This window comes from Eucyclogobius newberryi, unplaced genomic scaffold (assembly GCF_026437365.1).
Source record: "Eucyclogobius newberryi isolate DKJ021-1_F unplaced genomic scaffold, fEucNew1.0.hap1 SCAF_1, whole genome shotgun sequence".
Lineage (NCBI taxonomy): Eukaryota > Metazoa > Chordata > Actinopteri > Gobiiformes > Gobiidae > Eucyclogobius > Eucyclogobius newberryi.
The window spans coordinates 5,541,194-5,564,399 of record NW_027315723.1 but is presented as its reverse complement, the minus strand read 5'-3'; the positions used below and the strand labels follow the sequence as shown (position 1 = coordinate 5,564,399).

General features: G+C 39.9%; 1 protein-coding gene across 5 annotated transcripts in view; it reads left to right on the top strand.

Annotated features, from left to right (window-relative positions):
* The first annotated feature begins 2,733 nt into the window (after positions 1-2,733).
* Positions 2,734-23,206, top strand: part of cacnb4b (calcium channel, voltage-dependent, beta 4b subunit) — a 41,938-nt gene continuing 21,465 nt past the window's right edge. For 2 of the 5 annotated variants that reach the window (XM_072445713.1, XM_072445794.1), the window contains exons 1-6: positions 2,734-3,014; positions 6,773-6,856; positions 16,432-16,605; positions 17,547-17,669; positions 20,056-20,183; positions 22,702-22,778. In XM_072445713.1, the coding sequence (XP_072301814.1) occupies positions 2,952-3,014; positions 6,773-6,856; positions 16,432-16,605; positions 17,547-17,669; positions 20,056-20,183; positions 22,702-22,778 (649 nt within the window). In that variant the 5' untranslated portion in view covers positions 2,734-2,951. Of the gene's footprint in view, positions 3,015-6,772; positions 6,857-9,951; positions 10,337-16,431; positions 16,606-17,546; positions 17,670-20,055; positions 20,184-22,701; positions 22,779-23,206 lie in introns of those variants that run through there. The other 3 variants (XM_072446043.1, XM_072445967.1, XM_072445877.1) reach the window with 2 other exon arrangements.

Below are 23,206 nucleotides of genomic sequence, written 5' to 3'. Positions count from 1 at the left end.
TGTATGTCATGTTGTGTTTGTATGTCATGTTGTGTGTGTGTGTGTCATGTTGTGTGTGTATATCATGTTGTGTGTGTATGCCATGTTGTGTGTGTGTGTATGTCATGTTGTGTGTGTATGTCATGTTGTGTGTGTGTGTCATGTTGTGTGTGTATGTCATGTTGTGTGTGTATGTCATGTTGTGTGTGTATGTCATGTTGTGTATGTCATGTTGTGTGCGTATGTCATGTTGTGTGCGTATGTCATGTTGTGTTTGTATGTCATGTTGTGTGTGTATGTCATGTTGTGTGTGTTTGTCATGTTGTGTGTGTGTGTTGTGTTTGTATGTCATGTTGTGTGTGTATGTCATGTTGTGTGTGTGTGTTGTGTTTGTATGTCATGTTGTGTGTGTATGTCATGTTGTGTGTGTATGTTCTGTTGTGTTTGTATGTCATGTTGTGTGTGTATGTCATGTTGTGTGTGTATGTTCTGTTGTGTTTGTATGTCATGTTGTGTGTGTATGTCATTTTGTGTGTGTATGTCATGTTGTGTTTGTATGTCATGTTGTGTGTGTATGTCATGTTGTGTGTATATGTCATGTTGTGTGTGTGTGTGTATGTCATGTTGTGTGTGTATGTCATGTTGTGTGTGTGTGTGTGTGTGTGTGTATGTCATGTTGTGTGTGTATGTCATGTTGTGTGTGTGTATGTCATGTTGTGTGTGTATGTCATGTTGTGTGTGTATGTCATGTTGTGTGTGTATGTTCTGTTGTGTTTGTATGTCATGTTGTGTGTGTATGTCATTTTGTGTGTGTATGTCATGTTGTGTGTGTATGTCATGTTGTGTATGTATGTCATGTTGTGTTTGTATGTCATGTTGTGTTTGTATGTCATGTTGTGTGTGTGTGTCATGTTGTGTGTGTGTGTTGTGTGTGTATGTCATGTTGTGTGTGTATGTCATGTTGTGCGTGTATGTCATGTTGTGTGTGTGTGTTGTGTTTGTATGTCATGTTGTGTGAGTATTTCATGTTGTGTGTGTATGTCATGTTGTGTGTGTATGTCATGTTGTGTGTGTATGTCATGTTGTGTGTGTGTATGTCATGTTGTGTGTGTATGTCATGTTGTGTGTGTGTGTCATGTTGTGTGTGTATGTCATGTTGTGTATGTCATGTTGTGTGTGTATGTCATGTTGTGTTTGTATGTCATGTTGTGTGTGTGTGTCATGTTGTGTGTGTATGTCATGTTGTGTGTGTATGTCATGTTGTGTGTGTATGTCATGTTGTGTGTGTGTGTTGCGTGTGTATGTCATGTTGTGTGTGTATGTCATGTTGTGTTTGTATGTCATGTTGTGTGTGTATGTCATGTTGTGTGTGTGTGTTGTGTTTGTATGTCATGTTGTGTGTGTATGTCATGTTGTGTGTGTATGTCATGTTGTGTGTGTGTGTCATGTTGTGTTTGTATGTCATGTTGTGTGTGTATGTCATGTTGTGTGTGTATGTCATGTTGTGTATGTCATGTTGTGTATGTCATGTTGTGTATGTCATGTTGTGTGTGTATGTCATGTTGTGTATGTCATGTTGTATTTGTATGTCATGTTGTGTATGTCATGTTGTGTATGTCATGTTGTATGTGTATGTCATGTTGTGTGTGTATGTCATGTTGTGTGTGTATGTCATGTTGTGTTTGTATGTCATGTTGTGTATGTCATGTTGTGTGTGTATGTCATGTTGTGTATGTCATGTTGTGTTTGTATGTCATGTTGTGTGTGTATGTCATGTTGTGTGTGTATTTCATGTTGTGTGTGTTATATTTATAATATTTACCACAGAATATAAGAGAAAAGAGCAGCACTTCTATATTCAAAAAGCAACTCAAAATGCATTATTATAGAAATGAATAGATGTGAATGGCATGTGTAAACTTGTGTAATCAAAATGTGAAAGTAACAGATTCATTTTAAATTGCACTTCCTGAAACTTAAATAAAGTAAAAGCTTGTCGTTGTGTAAAAAGGTTAAGTATTTTTATTTGAATAATTGCTAATTGCTAATGCTAATGTGGAGCCAACAACTATAGACGTGTCTAACATAAAGCCCCATAGAACAAAGTTAAACAATGACCCTAAAGAGAAGTTATTGTGGTATTATATTGCACATAAAACATATTTAATTGTTCGATTAAGTATTACAATAAAAAATGACAATGTTTTTGTTTTTGAAAACGTTTCCATGGAAAATTGACAGACATTTTCCTTTGCAACATCTACTTCTGCAAAAGGCCAAGATGACACTGCCATAAAAACATCTGCATTTGGATCTATGGAAGATAGACTAGTTTAATACCATATTATGAAAGGCAAATTACACAACAGTAAACTGGTTATTAAGGGTACATTTCTTAAAAAAACTAGAGGTTATGTTTCATTCTGAGCCCTTACACCAGTATTTGAGAAGCACTGCCTTAGGACTCACTTTAGCCTTTTTTAAATGAATCGTGTCAACCCACTTCTTATTATAACCTCCCTGCTCCTGCTCCGCTCGCTCTCTCCATCTGCCATTCATTCAACTTCTCTGTAGACTGAGAGCTGGTTTAGACCTGGACTGGGCTAGTTCTGTTTCAGACCAGGGATAGTGCTGGTTTAGTCTTGGCTTGGTTCTGGTTTAGACCTGTTTTAGTTCTGGCTCAGTATTAATCTCAAGCTTAGTCTTTATTGAGTTCTGTTTTAGTTCTTGTTTCCTTCTAACTTAGTTCTGCTTCAGTCCTGGTTTAGCTCTGGTTTAGTATTGGTATATTTCAAGTATTGTCCTGGCTTGGTTCTGATTTAGATTTGGTTTAGTCTTGCTTTAGTCCTGCTTAAACCTGGTTTAGCCCTAGTCCCAGACCAGACCTGGACCCCCCCGGCCTCCGCCCCTCTGCCTCAGTTCGCTGGGCCGGTCCGGATCAGCCTGGACTCTGGACCGACGTTCTGGCCGAAATGTCGCGCCACATTTACATCCGCAACAAGATCGGGGAGGGCATCCAGGCTCCTATCTTCCAGGTAAAAGAGTTCTACTTAAGACCTGGTTTAGTTTAGTCTGTCTAGTCCTGCATACCACTCAACTTAGTTTTAAAGATACTTTTGTTCAGTTTTAAAGATACTTTTGTTCAGTTTTATTTATACTTTTGTTCAATTTTAGTTATACTTTTGTTCAGTTTTAATTATACTTTTGTTTAGTCCTGGTTTAGTCTTGGTCAGAACTTGGTTTAAACCTGTTTCTGGTTTAGTAGTGATTGAAGATTCGTTTACAATTTGTCCTGGTTTAATCTTGGTTTAGTCCTGTTGTAGACTTGGGCTAAACCTGATTTTTGTCCTGGTCTAGTTCGGGTTTAGATCTGGGTTTTGGTCCCAGTTTATTCCTAATTTTGATCCTATGTCCTGGTATTCTGGGTCTAGTCCTGGTTTATTTTAGATTTTTCTTTTGTTTAGTCTTAGTTTATCTTGGTTTGGGTTTACATTTGTCCTGTTTGATCCCAGTTTGTAGATTTGGTTTGGTGCTTTTCTAGTCCTGGTCTCGTCCAGGACAAGTTTGATTTTTAATATGGATGTTGAAATATCCATCCTAGTTTAAATCTAGTCTAATTCTGGTTAAGACCTACTTTTGTTCTGTGTTTGCTCCCGTTTATTCCTGGTTTAGGCTTGGACATTTAGGACCTGGTTTAGTCTGATTTGTTCATTCATAATTAAGCACACACTCACAGTTGTACTTGTTTTGTCCTGTTTTGAGCCATGTTTGATTCTGATGTAGACTTGGTTTGGTCCTGTTTTAATCCTGGTTTAGCCCCGTTCTTGTCCATGTTTACCTCCTATTATGGTGTTTGTGCAAGGTCACGTTTAGACCTGGGTTAAGTCCTTATTGTAATATATTTTTCCTTTTAGCTTTATCCACGTCACCTCACAAACTCTGGCCCAGATCGGTGCCCTGTTTGGGTCTGATTTGGGAAGTAGGTCGTTGGTTATTTTTTATTTGGCCGTCTGGAGATTTGAACAAAATGGGGTCAAAACAGAGCCTCATAATTAGCACTGGTCCACGGAGATTCAACCAAAGAAATGAAAGGAACTGAATGAAAAGAAAGCCACGATGCAAAGCTTATGTTAAGTTCAAACTGTTGATTTATTGTCATTTAAACAATTCATATAATTTTGTCTTAGAATGAAGGGTTCAAGTCCTAGTTAGGTCTCTGGTTTAGTCTAGAATGAAGGGTTCAAGTCCTAGTTAGGTATCTGGTTTAGTCCTAGAATGAAGGGTTAAAGTCCTAGTTAGGTCTCTGGTTTAGTCTTGGAATGAAGGGTTCAAGTCCTAGTTAGGGCTCTGGTTTAGTCTTAGAATGAAGGGTTCAAGTCCTAGTTAGGGCTCTGGTTTAGTCCTAGAATGAAGTGCTCAAGTCCAAGTTAGGTCTCTGGTTTAGTCCTAGAATGAAGGGTTCAAGTCCTAGTTAGGTCTCTGGTTTAGTCCTAGAATGAAGGGTTCAAGTCCTAGTTAGGTCTCTGGTTTAGTCCTAGAATGAAGTGTTCAAGTCCTAGTTAGGTCTCTGGTTTAGTCCTAGAATGAAGGGTTCAAGTCCTAGTTATGTCTCTGGTTTAGTCCTAGAATGAAGGGTTCAAGTCCTAGTTAGGGCTCTGGTTTAGTCCTATAATGAAGTGCTCAAGTCCAAGTTAGGTCTCTGGTTTAGTCCTAGAATGAAGGGTTCAAGTCCTAGTTAGGTCTCTGGTTTAGTCCTAGAATGAAGGGTTCAAGTCCTAGTTAGGTCTCTGGTTTAGTCCTAGAATGAAGTGTTCAAGTCCTAGTTAGGTCTCTGGTTTAGTCCTAGAATGAAGGGTTCAAGTCCTAGTTATGTCTCTGGTTTAGTCTTAGAATGAAAGGTTCAAGTCCTAGTTAGGGCTCTGGTTTAGTCTTAGAATGAAACTTTCAAGTCCTAGTTAGGGCTCTGGTTTAGTTTTAGAATGAAAGGTTCAAGTCTTAGTTAGGTCTCTGGTTTAGTCCTAGAATGAAGTGTTCAAGTCCTAGTTAGGTCTCTGGTTTAGTCCTAGAATGAAGGGTTCAAGTCCTAGTTATGTCTCTGGTTTAGTCTTAGAATGAAAGGTTCAAGTCCTAGTTAGGGCTCTGGTTTAGTCTTAGAATGAAAGGTTCAAGTCTTAGTTAGGGCTCTGGTTTAGTCTTAGAATGAAGGGTTCAAGTCCTAGTTAGGGCTCTGGTTTAGTCCTAGAATGAAGGGTTCAAGTCCTAGTTAGGGCTCTGGTTTAGTCTTAGAATGAAAGGTTCAAGTCGTAGTTAGGGCTCTGGTTTAGTCCTAGAATGAAGGGTTCAAGTCCTAGTTAGGTCTGTGGTTTAGTCCTAGAATGAAGGGTTCAAGTCCGAGTTAGGTCTCTGGTTTAGTCCTAGAATGAAAGGTTCAAGTCCTAATAAAGTCTCTGGTTTAGTCCTAGAATGAAGTGTTCAAGTCCTAGTCAAACCTCTGGTTTAGTCTGAATTTCTCTCCTGGTTTAGATCTTGTTTTGGCCATAATGTAGTCCAGTTTAGCATTGTTTTAGTCCCATTTAACTTGTTCATACCTTGTTCAAACCTCGTTTGGAATCAGAATCAGAATTACTTAAATTAAAGGAATTATGGAGGATTTTTTGGCGCCAAATCTGAGTCTCATTTCCTCGTGGCGTGGACAGCCCAGTAGTTCATTCACATGTCAATCATAGGATGCACCTACTGCTCACCTGCAGCCTCGTTCTGGCTCGTCCCCAGGAGAGCAGCACGTTTCCCTGTGTCTAAGCGCATGGATCTATTAGAATATAGTTCCCTCAGTGTACGGGACAAAATTAAGACAGAGATAGACAGTTCGAGCTGGTTCAGAAGAGACGGAAATCTACTGGAGACGAGAGATGCGATGCGATCCGTCGTGCTAATAAACAAACGCACTGTAGCAGTGAGGCTGTTGTGCGCTTCCGCACGGGGAGAGTGTGCACATGCGCACTTCCGCTTGAGTTCTCAAATCGGCGAAAAATCCTCCATTATTCCTTTAAGAAAAAATAAAACCCAATACAAATAAAATACTGGCAGCTTAAGCCCTGGTGAAAACAACATGGCCATAATAGGAAAATTATACTGAATATTTAATTTTATTTATTTAGTTTCCAGAGCTCATACTTTTATTTTGTTCAGTGTAACAGTCTTTTACTTGAGTAAAAGTTTTAGTTCCTCTTTCCACTGAGAGTCTACAAATGACAAAAACTTTATGTTGATAATATTAAATGATTTGAACATTTGTGTAGCGCTTCTTCAGATATGATTTAGTTTGAAAGTACCACATTTTGTGTTGTGTATTTTTTGTATTTTTGTTAAATTACATCAAGTTTAAAACATAAATGTTACTTATGCTTAGAGAGTTACTCTTAATTAAGTAACAGTTTCCCAAAATACATTTTTACTTACTTGCATAATATTATTTATTGATTAAGTAATGTAACTCTTACTTGATGTTTGGCTAGTCTCCCACCTCTGACTATGTAAAAAAAAAAATAAATATATATATCTATATATTTCCCCCCCCACACTTTTTTCTATTTTAATTCATATTATTTAGGGATGCACCGATCCAGACTTTTCAGTTCCGACAGCATTATTGATAGTTTTGTCTTTAAGTGTTTGATACTGCTCCTGGATCTGTGCTTATATCTAACATCAGTACTGGTACAGGTGCATCCCTAATATTATTTAAGAATTGTATTTAAACAAATACATAATCATTTAATATATTTATTTCCAGGTGAACAGAGGGACCTATTCTCGCAGGAGTCGTCTGAAAAGGTCCGACGGCAGCACCACCTCCACCAGCTTCATCCTCAGACAGGTACAGCACTGCCCTGTCTCCACCAGCTTCACCCTCAGACAGGTACAGCACTGCCCTGTCTCCACCAGCTTCATCCTCAGACAGGTACAGCACTGCCCTGTCTCCACCAGCTTCACCCTCAGACAGGTACAGCACTGCCCTGTCTCCACCAGCTTCACCCTCAGACAGGTGCAGCACTGCCCTGTCTCCACCAGCTTCACCCTCAGACAGGTACAGCACTGCCCTGTCTCCACCAGCTTCACCCTCAGACAGGTGCAGCACTGCCCTGTCTCCACCAGCTTCATCCTCAGACAGGTACAGCACTGCCCTGTCTCCACCAGCTTCACCCTCAGACAGGTACAGCACTGCCCTGTCTCCACCAGCTTCACCCTCAGACAGGTACAGCACTGCCCTGTCTCCACCAGCTTCACCCTCAGACAGGTGCAGCACTGCCCTGTCTCCACCAGCTTCATCCTCAGACAGGTGCAGCACTGCCCTGTCTCCACCAGCTTCATCCTCAGACAGGTACAGCACTGCCCTGTCTCCACCAGCTTCATCCTCAGACAGGTACAGCACTGCCCTGTCTCCACCAGCTTCACCCTCAGACAGGTACAACACTGCCCTGTCTCCACCAGCTTCATCCTCAGACAGGTGCAGCACTGCCCTGTCTCCACCAGCTTCATCCTCAGACAGGTGCAGCACTGCCCTGTCTCCACCAGCTTCATCCTCAGACAGGTACAACACTGCCCTGTCTCCACCAGCTTCATCCTCAGACAGGTGCAGCACTGCCCTGTCTCCACCAGCTTCATCCTCAGACAGGTGCAGCACTGCCCTGTCTCCACCAGCTTCACCCTCAGACAGGTTCATCTCCACCAGCTTCACCCTCAGACAGGTACAGCACTGCCCTGTCTCCACCAGCTTCATCCTCAGTATGCAGCACTGCCCTGTCTCCACCAGCTTCATCCTCAGACAGGTACAGCACTGCCCTGTCTCCACCAGCTTCATCCTCAGACAGGTGCAGCACTGCCCTGTCTCCACCAGCTTCACCCTCAGACAGGTGCAGCACTGCCCTGTCTCCACCAGCTTCATCCTCAGACAGGTACAGCACTGCCCTGTCTCCACCAGCTTCATCCTCAGTATGCAGCACTGCCCTGTCTCCACCAGCTTCATCCTCAGACAGGTACAGCACTGCCCTGTCTCCACCAGCTTCATCCTCAGTATGCAGCACTGCCCTGTCTCCACCAGCTTCACCCTCAGACAGGTACAGCACTGCCCTGTCTCCACCAGCTTCACCCTCAGACAGGTGCAGCACTGCCCTGTCTCCACCAGCTTCATCCTCAGACAGGTACAGCACTGCCCTGTCTCCACCAGCTTCATCCTCAGTATGCAGCACTGCCCTGTCTCCACCAGCTTCACCCTCAGACAGGTGCAGCACTGCCCTGTCTCCACCAGCTTCATCCTCAGTATGCAGCACTGCCCTGTCTCCACCAGCTTCACCCTCAGACAGGTGCAGCACTGCCCTGTCTCCACCAGCTTCATCCTCAGACAGGTACAGCACTGCCCTGTCTCCACCAGCTTCATCCTCAGTATGCAGCACTGCCCTGTCTCCACCAGCTTCACCCTCAGACAGGTACAGCACTGCCCTGTCTCCACCAGCTTCATCCTCAGACAGGTGCAGCACTGCCCTGTCTCCACCAGCTTCATCCTCAGTATGCAGCACTGCCCTGTCTCCACCAGCTTCACCCTCAGACAGGTACAGCACTGCCCTGTCTCCACCAGCTTCACCCTCAGACAGGTACAGCACTGCCCTGTCTCCACCAGCTTCACCCTCAGACAGGTACAGCACTGCCCTGTCTCCACAGCAGGACTGTCACACACACTTCTGCTTTCATGAGAAGAAACAACATGTTTCATTTGTCATTTGTTGTTAATTTGTCAATTATACTACATATTTTTACAGTGCAATATACATATTGATTTTGAAGACTACAAAGAAATCAATAATAATTATATATAATAATCATATTATACACATGTATATGTACATACACACACAATAATCATAAATAAATATATATATATATATATAAATAAATAAATATATATATATATATATAGTGTAATTTTGTCCAGCAGATGGAGCTATCTGCACATTGTAAAAAAAACTATGCACCAAATGTGATAAAAATAGATTTGATAGACAAGGCTTTTATTTTTATTTTTTTTCCAAGACAAAACATTTCACGTCACTGAATATTAAAAAGCATTATATTTGTAGAGTAAAGGCAGTTTTGGAGTAAGTTTGCAGGCTTGTTACTATTAATCACACAATTAAACATCTGATTGATAATTTGTGTTGTAGTGTAAAATACATAATATCACAGTGTTTGTGTTACACATGTCCATTAAAAGTCTGTAAACAAGTGGAACATGTGATTAAAAATGATTTGCAAAATCCATATTGCTAGGGTTTTTTGAACACAAAGCTCAAGTTGAGGCAATAATTATTATGAGAAACAAATAAATCATAAATAGCAAAATTATTAGCTTTTTATTTATTTTGTTAAACCTATATAACAACACATCTTCTGGTATAACATATGACAAAAATGATTAGCATTAACATAGATTACATTAATCCCTGATAACACGTTCTACTATATTTGACCTGGATTCCAGAATAGTGAACATGCAGATGAGATTTTAGAGTGTATATTTTCAAAAGTAGCATTAAAAAAACATTTAAAAAAAATTATACCAGGATTACCAAAAGTAAACCAGGGACTAAATCAAGGACTAAATCAAGGAATAAACCAGGACTAAAACAAGTCTAAATGAGGACTAAACCAGGCTTAAACCAGGTCTAAACCAGGCTTAAACCAGGTCTAAACCAGGCTTAAATCAGGTCTAAACCAGGCTTAAATCAGGACTAACCAAGCTAAATCTATCATCCTAAATATATCTAGACCCAGTGATGCTAATAAGGCCATTTCTGTTTGAGTAAAATGGTGGTCCCTTCCTCATGTGTTCCTCCCCCTCCTCCCTGCAAAAAAAAAAAAAAAATCCCCTCTCCCTCTTGTCCAATCAGAAGCCGGCTTTCCACTCGCATCATCAGCACAGCCTGGATGCTGGTGAGCTCGGCTTGCGTTGAGGATGCAATCTCTTCCTCTTGGGATGGCCTTAGAACGTAATCCTGCTTCCTCTATGAAAATCTAAGCTATTTTTCAACTCGGACGTTGACATTTTATTCCCACCGAGCTGTTTTTCTTGCTTTCCCCCCCTTTGTTTTCCCTGGAATACCCAGCATTTATCCATGTATGAGGATTCAGCCTTCATTTGGAGAGACCAGATTGGCGTCATCTCCTCAACCAACACGTTTTTAATCATTTTTGATGCGTTGTAGCTCGTCTATTTTTGCCTCTTATCTACAAACACCAACTGGAATAGCAAACCTCCATGTATGACAATTTGTACCTGCATGGATTTGAAGATTCAGAGGCGGTAAGAGAGGATTTGGTTGATCTTGAAATCTATTTTTTTTGGCGTTTGTGTTGTCATAAGGCCTGTAGGTTTCTCAGGAGGTGGGTGGGTTGGTGGGTGAGTGCGCTAGATAGGGGGAGGGGGTGGACCCCATTAGGCTAGCATGACGTTGGTGCTAGGAGGCAAAGCAATCTAGTAGCTCTAAGTACAATGGGGAAAATTGTGCAGAAAATTGCAGCAGAAATGGGACAAAAAGAGGAGAAATGGGAGCAAAGCAAGCAGAAGGAATACTGGGCAATTGGTCTGGAGTGTCAGGGATGAGAACTAGGACTAAACCAGGCCTAAATCAGGATTCAATAGGACTAAAGGAGGACTAATGGAGAGACTAAACTAGGACTATATCAGGACTAAAGCAGTAGCATAGGATAGAGCTGTCATGGGACAAAAGCAGGACCGAATTAGAACTGAACCAGGACTCCAGTAAACCAGGGACTAAACTAGAATTATACCAGGACTAAAGCAGTGGAATAATACAGGGCTATTATGGGACCAAACCAGGACTAAACCATGACTAAAATAGGATCACTAAAAGGCATATGGATGGAGAGGATAAGTGATGAGAACTTGGACTAAACCCAGACTATATCAAATCAAATCAAATCAATTTATTTTTGCAAGGCCCAAAATCACAACAACAGTTGCCTCTGAGGGCCACAGGGAGAAATGAATCAACAATGTCTGTGGTGGCGATGAAGTCAGACAATGTCTGTGGTGGCGATGGAGTCAGACAATGTCTGTGGTGGCGAGGGACGATGTCCCAGGGTCCTCTGTCCTTAGACTCTCCTTCTCGGCCAGGAAAAACTACAAAAAAAACCTCTTTGGGAAAAAAGCGTAGAAACCTGGAGGAGTTCCAGTGAAGGAGAGATCCGACTCTCACAGACGGACAGACGGACACGAGGATATCAGGACTAAAGCAGTGGAAGAGGAAAGAGTGACCGTGGGACCAAACCAGGACTAAACCAGGTCCAAACAAATAACTGTCTGTTTAAGAAAAATGTGGATTAGGATCAGAATTTGACCAGGTCTAAACAAAGGAGTAAAATGATTGTATTGTAATGAACTATAACAGGACTAGAAGTAAACTGTTGGTAAACCAGACCTAAAAGAAGTTTTAACCAGGACCAAACCAGGTCTAAACTTTATCTAACATCTAAAATTAAATCCAGGACTAAACCAAGGCAAAATAAGGAGACTAAACCACGGATAAGCAAAAAAAATGCCTATATTTCCCTTTTTCTTTTAAATCCTACAACTCCCACAATGCCACACAGTTAGGTAACATTATGTAGCACCATTTCTCTCTCCATCCATCAATGCCAATTTAGGTCGATAAACTGAACCAGGACTAAACCAGGTCTAAACCAGGATTAAACCAAGAGCGGCTTTGTCCTAGTTTTCCTGGGTATTCTTCTTTTTGTTGGTGGATTGTGACGTAGTTGTTGACGTTTGTAGCTGGAGCTGGAAGCGTCGTGAGGTCATTAAGGCGGATGACTCACATGTACTACAGCTACAACAATGCATCAGAATAGGACAAAATCATACAAAATGGCACAAAAAATACAGTTTGAAGAATCTAGATTTATATTCACAGTATGCGTTGAACATAAGAGTGTGCACAAATATAGTCAAATGTTTTATATTGTTTCTTGAATCATTTTGTGAGGATTGTAAAACTGTAATGGTTAAAGAATCAATTAAAAATGTTTACCCGAAATAAGTATATTTAAGAATTCAACCAAAAATATTCTCATGTGTACATGTTTAGTTTAGTCTATGTATTTGATGAGACAGGGACAGTGCACTATATATATATATATATATATATATATATATATATATATATATATATATATATATATATATATATATTATATATATATATATATATATAGGAGAGATGCTTTGTACCAGGTTGTAGCTCAAGTGCTAATTTCTACCTGTTAATATGATGTTCTAGTTCATAATAAAAATACATTCTTGAAAATTATACTATAATGACCAGACACAAATTTGTGGGGTGTTAAAATTCAGTTTAAATGTATATACGTATATATTTGTATTTGATGAAAGAGACAACGAGAATAAGACACAGGTGTAGCTGGTCCAACATGTGAAGCTCAGCAGACAGTGTTTATTTGTGTCCATTTTAAAATTTAAAATAGTTTTTTTTGTTATTGAACATTACTAGTTGAGTCCAGTCTTTAAAAGTTGGTTCAGTCTGAGTCAGCTATTTCTTTTTTCTCCTGCCAGGCATATTTCCCAAAGGTATCCATCAATTGTTTCCATTGTAGGGTTTTTATGTCCAAGATAAATAGTCAAGAGGGACAAATTGCAGCTCTTTATTAATCTCAATCCAATATGTCTGAACTGAACAGTCGGACATGGCAAATGAATCAAGGTTCTCTCTTGTGATCTTCTCCACAGTCAGAACCATCAGCCTGGTGAGCTGTGAAGTCAGCACTGACACTTTTATCAAGATGTTTAGATCAAGATTGTTATTTAAAATGTCAAAAATCCACGGGTCTCATAGATTATAACTATATAGCAGAAAAAACACAGTCCTTCTTCTGTGAAAGACGGGATAAGAGTGTGCACACCTGTGGAAAGTCTCATGAGATTTGATCATGTTTTAACATTTACCTTGGACAAAAAAAGGCTTCACTTTGCTGAGTTTCTCCCATAGACAGTTCATGGTCACACCTCTTGAGATGTCGTACCAAAAAGCAGTGTTACAATGACAGCAAAAAGATCAAACACAATTCATAAAGAGGCCAAAATGATGAACTTGACACCACCACTTATTTCTTATAAATGATCTCAAAATCTTTTGTCCTACAGCAGGGTGTACAAACTTTTTGAAACTTAACCGGGCTACACAGAGGGCCACAAACAACTGGACAATGTCGAATTTGTTGAATGACAAAGTGAATCATTCGAAATGTTACATTTGATGTAGTTGTGATGAGCCTCCACACCTTTAATTAGACCTGGAACATTAATATTAGGTTGGTATAACATCAATATGCCTGAATTTTCCCAATTTCACAGTAAAAAGTACTAGTTTTTGTTGTTTGGGCCAACATAGCAGGAAGCCGGAGGGCCAACAAATATTTATCTGAGGGCCGCATTTGGCCCCCGGGCCCTAGTTTGGTCATGCCTGTCCTAAAGTCTTTGCACTGGCTCCCGCTTTCTTTTCACATGGATTTTTAAGTCATAGTATTTGTTTCTAAATGCCTTGGCCCTCAGTATATCCGCTCCGCTGCAGCCTCACACTCCTGCACGCGCGCTCAGGCCGACTCGCCAGTCTTTACTTGTTGTTCCAAAAACCAAGAGGAAAACAAGAGGAGACCCATCTTTTTCTGTTGCTGGGCCAAAACTCAGCTCCTCAGACAAATGGAGTCACTTTCTGTTTTTAAGTCTTCTTTCAAATCTATTCCTTTGTTGCCGTTCTCTTTTGGACTGTGCATGACTAAAGACATGCTACAGCTGCTGGAAAAAGCTTGCAAAATGTTTAGGTTGTTGTTAACATTATGCATAAATATGTGCCCCAATAGTAGGAATTTTCAGTTGTCACAATTAAGCTTTAAGATACTATACGCCAAAAAAGTATGACTAAAAGAAATTACATTTATGCTTTTTATGTCACATTAACTTTACTTTTTTAATTCAGATTTGATTTCATAAAATTGTTTTCTAACCTCAAGGATCTATTAGACAGTGAATGGAGTTTAATGATTGATTTTGTTTTATTTTGGTCATTGTGTCAATCATTGTTGGACTAGAAATGGATGTTTTGATGTCCTTTTAATACGTGGGTTTCAGAGTGATGAGAAATGAGCATTGTTGCCATAGTGATTAACAATTTAAATTTTTTAGAATGGGTAAAATCCTCAAAATGTTGCACATAACAGGAAGCTGAAACCCATGAATTGGCAATACTCAATTTAACACCAAAAGAATAAATCTGCCTCTACTAATCCCATGATGCATCACATTTCCCCAGATATTTTACTGTGTCTATACCTCCCATAAATGTCAGTATTTCTTCTCTTAGAGTCAGCGTTCCTCTGCTCTTTCTGATTGGCTGGCTCTGGCTAAGCTAAATGTGGCTAACTGCTAACGTAGCTTGTGCAAAAGTGCTTAGCTGTGGCGACTGGTGCATTGATCTGCTACGCTAATGGGCTTCGCTAATTGAATCGTCATTAGCGACAGTGAGCAGGAAAAGATGCTTCGTTTCGACTAAGATCTGCAGAATAAGATGGAGGGGATGTTTTGTTTTTATTTATTTACATATCTTTATACTATACATTTTTATTCTAACAAGAAATGTAAATTTAATATTGAGTCAAATAATTTAACTATGATACGAGATTCTTGTATGTTGGATTTAGTGTTCACTTTCCTTTCATTCATTTATCTTTAGTCTTTAAATTTTGTCAAAAATGTCAGTACTTTGAGACGAAAAAATATCCATTGTAGTCGTAGTTTGAATTAAAATATTAGAACTTAAAAAATATATATATTTAGTTTTAGTCAGAGGCTAAAATATTTGTATAGATGCAATATATGTGCTCTAAAGTTATAGTATACTTAACTAAGGAGGTTGATTATTTGACATTTGTATATGTGCTGAATTGAAATAATAATACTGTAATAATTGATTGAAAAATAGATGAATAAATAAGCGTTCCGCCACCTGCCCGTGTCCATGGAGATGATGTGGCTTTGCCTTGAATATTCCACAATCTACATTCAATCAAATGAGATCCCTCTCAACAGATCTGACTCGTAACTTGCCCTGGTGCTTGTCTCCACGGAGATAGATAAGTTTATAATGTGGATCAATCCCGAAAGCAATAACATCATATTCAAATGTAAGTAATAGTCAAATCTTCTGAAAACAAGATGGACAATTAGACTAAATTAGACTAAATTAGACTAAATTAGACTAAATTAGACTCAATTAGACTAAAGCTGAACCAGGATAAAAAAACAGCACTAAATTATCACATTATCCCCCTTTTTTATTCTCTTTGTGAGCGTTTGTGCTCCTCTGCCTTTTATTGATTTGATTTCATTAGTTGTAAAATCATGTTTTATCACTGTATACTATTTATCACTGTCTATTATTTCCGTAGAAGTGAAGATTAATCTAACGTTGCACTTATCCAGGACGAAAGACCATATTAACCCAGAACTAAACGAAATGCAGCCGAGGCGAGACGACACACTAAACTATAAAGTCTGTTGTTTTTCGACTATTACATTTCACAGTAAAATAACTGACAACAGAATGTGCCGGACGCAACCGGGGTCAATATTCCGAGGCAATGAAGAGAGTGAAAAAGAAGCGTGTATCAGCGAGAATGAAAGGCAAAAAAAAAGAGTGGACAGGCTGGAGCGGTTTGCAGTCTAGAAACACTGACTTGGAGGGACAGACTCTGTAGAGGAGACGCACTAGCACCAATGCAGGTGGGTCTGATTCATTCTCCAGTGACTTTCTTTGTGGCCAGCTTAAAATTCACACTTTTTTAGTTTATTTTGTGAGGGTATTTGATCTTTGTTTAACTGATTTTAAAGTCACACTGCAGGACACCTTTTGGATTACAGCATTAAACCTCTTATTTCCCTTTTAGATTTAAAGTAGCAATGACTAAGTGGTTGTTGTTGTTGTTGTTGATTTTTGTAAAGAATGTATAGACGTTTATGTAAATGCCAACACTTTTATTAACTGTCTTTGGCACAAGTGACTCTCGAAAAGTTTGTAGAAAAGTGTTACAGGCAATTTAGTCTTTTTTTGGTGTTGTTAAAAATACAAAGAAATGAAACACAACTTAATTCTAAAACTACATGTTATTTATAGAAGAAATCTTTGAGAACGGTTACATTATTCAGATTAATTTCAAGTGATAATGCATAAATGAGATGGGCTCTGAGCAGGACTGTCTGACTCATGATTGTGACATTGTTCACCACCTACACCTCATTATTATTTATAAATGAATATTTAACACAGATTTTCTTCGACTAAAATGACCTGGCGTTCTCCTCCCCAGGGCTCAGCGGACTCGTACACCAGTCGACCCTCAGACTCTGATGTGTCTCTGGAGGAAGACCGAGACCTGGTCCAAGCCCAGGTCCAGGCCCAGAGTCCAGCCCAGATCCAGGGACCGGGACAGAGTCAGCAGGAGCGAGAGCAGCAGGCCGTGGTGCAGCTCGAGAGGGCCAAGGTAAGAGCCAAGAAAGACACGCAAAACTATACTGTATATTTGTAGTAGTTATTTAGCAATAGTCTCCTGCACTTTATTAGGGGTAGAATAGCTCAAATCTTATTAAAAGGGTCAGAATATATCTATGTCTCACTCTGAATTGAGTTCTTCACATGAGTCAATCTGGGAAGTTCTCTCGCCGAAAGAAATCGGGGCCTTAAAAAAATACTCTAGTTGAATTTCCTCAGCTGCCGGAGGAAGTACATCCTCTGCTGGGCCTTCTTCTGGATGATGGAGCTGATGGTGAGGTCTCACTTGAGGTCCTGGGTGATGGTGGTGACGAGGAAGTGGAAGGAGTCCACGGTGGTGATGGTGGAGTCTGTGATCATCTCCACGATTATCTCCACTGTCTTCTGGGCGTTGAGTTTCAGGTTGTTACCGCTGCACCAGGGCACCAGCCGCTCCACCTCCCTCCTGTAGACAGACTCATCCCCCGTCCCAGATGAGCCCGATGAGGGTGGTGTCGTCATGGCGATGAGGGTGGTGTCGTCCGCAAACTTGATCAGTTTTATGGAGTCGTGGCTGGAGGTGCAGCAGTTTGTGTACAGGGAGAAGAGCAGGGGAGAAAGTACACAGCCCTGTGGTATCCCGAGTAGTGCTGCTCGGTGGTCGAGTGGTTAAGACACAGCACACGTATGCCAAGCTCCCACTGCCATGTGATTGGGCCTACAAGCCACAAAATATAAAAAAAGAAACTACTACTAAGTACAATTTCTTTCAAATGTAATGAAGTAAATGTAACTGAGTACTACCCACCTCTCTGTAGCCACAGCTGCCCGGAGTTGGACTGATGGAAGACCTAGTTCCAACATGGCATTGTCTACAGTCAAGCAATAGATTCTAGATATGTTAAGCTAGCATAATACCTTAGCCCAACCCTATAACTCTTTGTTCTGTTTCAGGCTAAACCCGTAGCGTTTGCCGTCAGGACAAATGTGAGCTACTGTGGAGCTCTGGACGAGGATGTTCCTGTCCCAGCGACTGCCATTTCCTTTGACGCCAAGGACTTTCTGCACATAAAAGAGGTACAAACTTTTACATACAAAACCTGCCATTAGATAAGTCCAGAGGAACAGAAAACTAGTCTAGTTTGGGACCCGTGTGAGTTACTTTCAGATTGCCTGATACACCAACTCCGGTCCGTTTTTGATGAACGTCACGCAGATTCACATGGTTCTGCGTAAGACCACTTGACCGGGAAGCCTGCTCAGACTGCTGTGGTCTCCGCACGGCTCCTAGACATGCAACTGCGGTGCTCAGAGGTCTGTGTAACAGTGCGCTGCATTGAAGCCTGGCTGGACCCGTGCAGGCTCCAAACCGCACCCGGACCGGAGTCTGTGAACACCCGGCGTTAGTTCTCTAGTTAATGCTCCCCTTGAGGCTGCTCCCAGTCTAGAGTGGTCACTATCTATCAGAGGAGAGAAAATCTGGATTTTACTGTGGATTTTTACTTGCTCTATATGGTTCTAGTTTTGTCCTGGTTTAATTCTTGGTTAGCCCTAATTTTGTCCTATTTATTCCCAGGTTAGACCTTGTTTAGTCCTTGTTTAGTCCTTGGTTACCCCTTGGTTAGTCCTTGTTTACTCCTTGTTTACTCCTTGGTTAGTCCTTGGTTACCCCTTGGTTAGTCCTTGTTTACTCCTTGGTTAGTTCTTGGTTAGTCCTTGTTTACTCCTTGGTTAGTTCTTGGTTAGTCCTTGATTAGTCCTGGTTTACTCCTTGTTTAGTCCTTGTTTAGTCCTTGGTTACACCTTGGTTAGTCCTTGTTTACTCCTTGTTTAGTCCTTGGTTACACCTTGGTTAGTCCTTGTTTACTCCTTGGTTAGTCCTTGTTTACGCCTTGTTTACTCCTTGGTTAGTTCTTGGTTAGTCCTTGATTAGTCCTGGTTTACTCCTTGTTTAGTCCTTGGTTACACCTTGGTTAGTCCTTGTTTACTCCTTGTTTACTCCTTGGTTAGTCCTTGATTACTCCTTGTTTACTCCTTGGTTAGCCCTTGGTTAGTTCTTGGTTAGTCCTTGTTTACTCCTTGGTTAGTTCTTGGTTACTCCTTGGTTAGTCCTTGTTTACGCCTTGGTTAGCCCTTGGTTAGTTCTTGGTTAGTTCTTGGTTAGTCCTTGGTTAGTCCTGGTTTACTCCTTGTTTAGTCCTTGGTTACATCTTAATTAGTCCTTGTTTACTCCTTGTTTACTCCTTGGTTGGTCCTTGTTTACTCCTTGGTTAGCCTTTGGTTAGTCTTGGTTAGTCCTTGGTTAGTCCTTGGTTACTCCTTGGTTAGTCCTTGTTTACTCCTTGGTTAGCCCTTGGTTAGTCCTTGATTGGTCCTTGTTTACTCCTTGTTTACTCCTTGGTTAGTCCTTGTTTACTCCTTGGTAATCCTTGTTTACTCCTTGGTTAGCCCTTGGTTAGTTCTTGGTTAGTCCTTGGTTAGTCCTTGTTTACTCCTTGGTTAGTCCTTGTTTACGCCTTGGTTAGCCCTTGGTTAGTTCTTGGTTAGTTCTTGGTTAGTCCTTGGTTAGTCCTTGGTTAGTCCTGGTTTACTCCTTGTTTAGTCCTTGTTTAGTCCTTGGTTACACCTTAATTAGTCCTTGTTTACTCCTTGTTTACTCCTTGGTTAGTCCTTGTTTACTCCTTGGTTAGCCCTTGGTTAGTCTTGGTTAGTCCTCGGTTAGTCCTTGGTTAGTCCTTGTTTACTCCTTGGTTAGCCCTTGGTTAGTCCTTGATTAGTCCTTGGTTAGTCCTTGTTTACTCCTTGGTTAGTCCTTGGTTAGTCCTTGTTTACTCCTTGGTAATCCTTGTTTACTCCTTGGTTAGCCCTTGGTTAGTTCTTGGTTAGTCCTTGGTTAGTCCTTGTTTACTCCTTGGTCAGTCCTTGTTTACTCCTTGGTTAGTCCTTGTTTACTCCTTGTTTACTCCTTGGTCAGTCCTTGTTTACTCCTTGGTTAGCCCTTGGTTAGTCCTTGATTAGTCCTTGGTTAGTCCTTGTTTACTCCTTGGTTAGTCCTTGGTTAGTCCTTGTTTACTCCTTGGTAATCCTTGTTTACTCCTTGGTTAGCCCTTGGTTAGTTCTTGGTTAGTCCTTGGTTAGTCCTTGTTTACTCCTTGGTCAGTCCTTGTTTACTCCTTGGTTAGTCCTTGTTTACTCCTTGTTTACTCCTTGGTCAGTCCTTGTTTACTCCTTGGTTAGTCCTTGTTTACTCCTTGTTTACTCCTTGGTTAGTCCTTGGTTTGTCCTTGTTAAATCTTGTTAAATTCAGATTTATACCTGGTATACTGATGATCTGTCTTTGATGTGTTCAGCTCTAGTTTATTCCTGGTTTCATTCTGTTTTGTTTCTTTTTTTCCTGTCCAGGCTTTCTTTAGTCCTGCTTGAATCCTGGATTAGTGCTGAGTTTGTGTTTATTCTTTTGCAGAAGTTCAACAACGACTGGTGGATCGGTCGCCTGGTGAAGGAGGGCTGTGAGATCGGGTTCATCCCCAGCCCTCTGAAGCTGGAGAACATCCGGCTGCAGCAGGAGCAGAAGAGAGGACGTGTCCAAGGGTAAGTCACAAGATCACACCAGATCACACAAGATCACACCAGATCACACAAGATCACACAATATTACACAAGATCACACAAGATCACACCAGATCACACCAGATCACACCAGATCACACAAGATCACACAAGATCACACCAGATCACACCAGATCACCCAAGATCACACCAGATCACACAAGATCACACCAGATCACCCAAGATCACACCAGATCACACCAGATCACACCAGATCACACCAGATCACACAAGATCACACAAGATCACACCAGATCACACCAGATCACCCAAGATCACACCAGATCACACAAGATCACACCAGATCACCCAAGATCACACCAGATCACACCAGATCACACCAGATCACACCAGATCACCCAAGATCACACAAGATCACACAAGATCACACCAGATCACACAAAATCACACAAGATCACACCAGACAAACCCGGACATCGCTTCAGCATATTATAGTCATTTTGGAATAATATGCATGAATGTCTGCAAAAAATAATCCACATTTAAATGATTTATTTTTATTAAGATTAAGAATGTGCAAAGTACATTTTCTCCCTCAATTGATAACCTATAATTTATTCACGTTTATTTGAATTTATTATAGTTTATTGGTTTGATTTTCATCTGTGTCTTTTCAAATAGGACTTTTCATAAATGAGAAATACTTTTTATGTGATTACTGGTATTTGTTTGTTAAGAAAGTAAACAGGGCTTGAACATACATGGTACAATGATCAATATCACAATATTGGCTAACATAATACAAATATATTACAGAAAGAACATAAAGTACTTTATCTGAAACTGTTTCAAAGGAAAATATTAAAAAAGGTCAGATTTTGGTCAAAAGTTTCCCTCATTTAGCTTTAACTTAATTCATTGGGCTGAAAAGCAAAATACAAAACAAAGTTATCAAATCTCACATCATTCTCATATTGTGATGGCCTTTAAGTATCGTCATAAAGTAAATATTAGTTATATAATATTATAATACATATTACTTTAATGGTTTGACATCAAAACGTTATTCTGTCCATTCTCTTTTGTGCAAACACATATTATCTTTATATTAAACATATTTTCTGTTATAAGTAGTGGGAAGGACACTGTTCAAACTTATTTTCTTATTATTTTGCTTTTGAAAATACATTTTTAGTCCTGTCTGTAACCGATGTTTTTTGTTTCCTATAAATGGAAAAGGGATTGTCAATAGACCCAAACCTGAGTAGTAAAGGTCGGTCTGTGCTCTGTTTGAAGCTTGTATTCTTCCTCCACTCGCCGTGTTGTTCAGTCTAATCCCATCTTCAGCACATTAACCAGGTCACTAAGAGTTTCTCATCTTTCCATCGTTTTAAAATCCCAGATGCAAAGACCCAGTGGCCTTTTCATTCTGATATCTCTGTATTATCTGTATAATATACCATATAAAATACAACAGTTATTTAAACATACATATGGAACAGCATAGTAAATATGTTCATGGCAAACAATGGACAGCAAATGTTCTCATAGGGTCGTATCAACCATCTGACTCTAACCCATGGTCAAAAGACCCCAAAACAAGTCAATGTTTAAACTAGTATCAAAACTATAATAATAATACTACTATTAATAATGATCATAATAATAATGGTAATAATAATAATAATAATAATAATAATAATAGTAATAATAATAATAATAATAATAATAATGACAATGATAATAATGACAATGATAATGATAATAATAACAATAATAATAATAATAATAATGATGATGATAATAATAATAATATAATAATGATAATAATGATAATAATAATAATAATAATGATAATAATAATTAAAATAATAATAATAATAATAATAATAATGACAATGCTAATAATAATAATAATAATGATTAAAATAATCATAATAATAATGACAATGATAATACTAATAATACTAATAATAATAACAATAAAAAATCCCATTAACTGTAAACCCTGTTACATTTTTCTGAACAGTTTTAGAATTATCTTGGGCTTTATCAAAACTAGCAAAAGATCAGATGTATTTTGTGTTTGAAATGATAGTTTATCCAACACATTCACTTCACATTCTCAGTTCTAAATATGATACGATGCATCGATGATGAAGGAAAAATCCAGATCATTTGGTTCTATCCTTTGTAACAGAAAAGCAAACTTACTGACATTTCTATCCTAACATTGTTGTAAAGACTTAAAACTATCTTACACATAAATCTGATCACAGTTAATGACTGAAAATGTTTTATGGTCGACTTCACTCATTCTGCAGTTTAAAGGCTCCAGAGATACTTGGTCCTCCACAAACTGATACCAGTATCTGTAACCGCAGTCAAAGTTGAGTTCAGAGTCATTTAGTTAGTTATTGGGCATTGTACATTGATGATAAAAGACACAGTATGTTATAAGTCAGATGTGGTGTTAATGTTAGCTGTGTGGTGTGTGTGTGCATTAATGCCAGGCCCTTCTCTCCTCTGCTCTGTGCAGTAAGTCCGGGGGGAACTCCTCTTCCAGTGTGGAGGATGAGGTGTCCGCCTCCATACGCCCACTCATATCCTCCGCAGGTGAGGGGACAGGCCACAGGGGGAGGGGCTACGTGTGAGGGGGAGGGGATAGGGACATATAAGGGGGATAAAGGGAAGGGCCAGGTGTTAGGCGCAGGACTGAGGAGCGCCAGGTATGGAGTCCACACCGAAACGGATCTTTTGTAAATGAATATTTTCTCCTGGGGCAGTTTCATTCTACGCTCCATCTGTCCTCGGATGCTAGATTATTGAAGGTTTTGATGGATTATTTGCTCACTACTGTTCACATGTCACCTGGGAACCTCCTGCACGGCGGAAAAACCTTAATATGATGATTAAATTCACACAAGAGCCGAGTCAACCACAGACACAGACAGGGATGCGCCATTGTAAGGGTTGTGGAGAACACACCCTTTTTAAGATGTTTCCTTGAGGATTATTTGTATTTTCTTTCAAGCACTACTAAG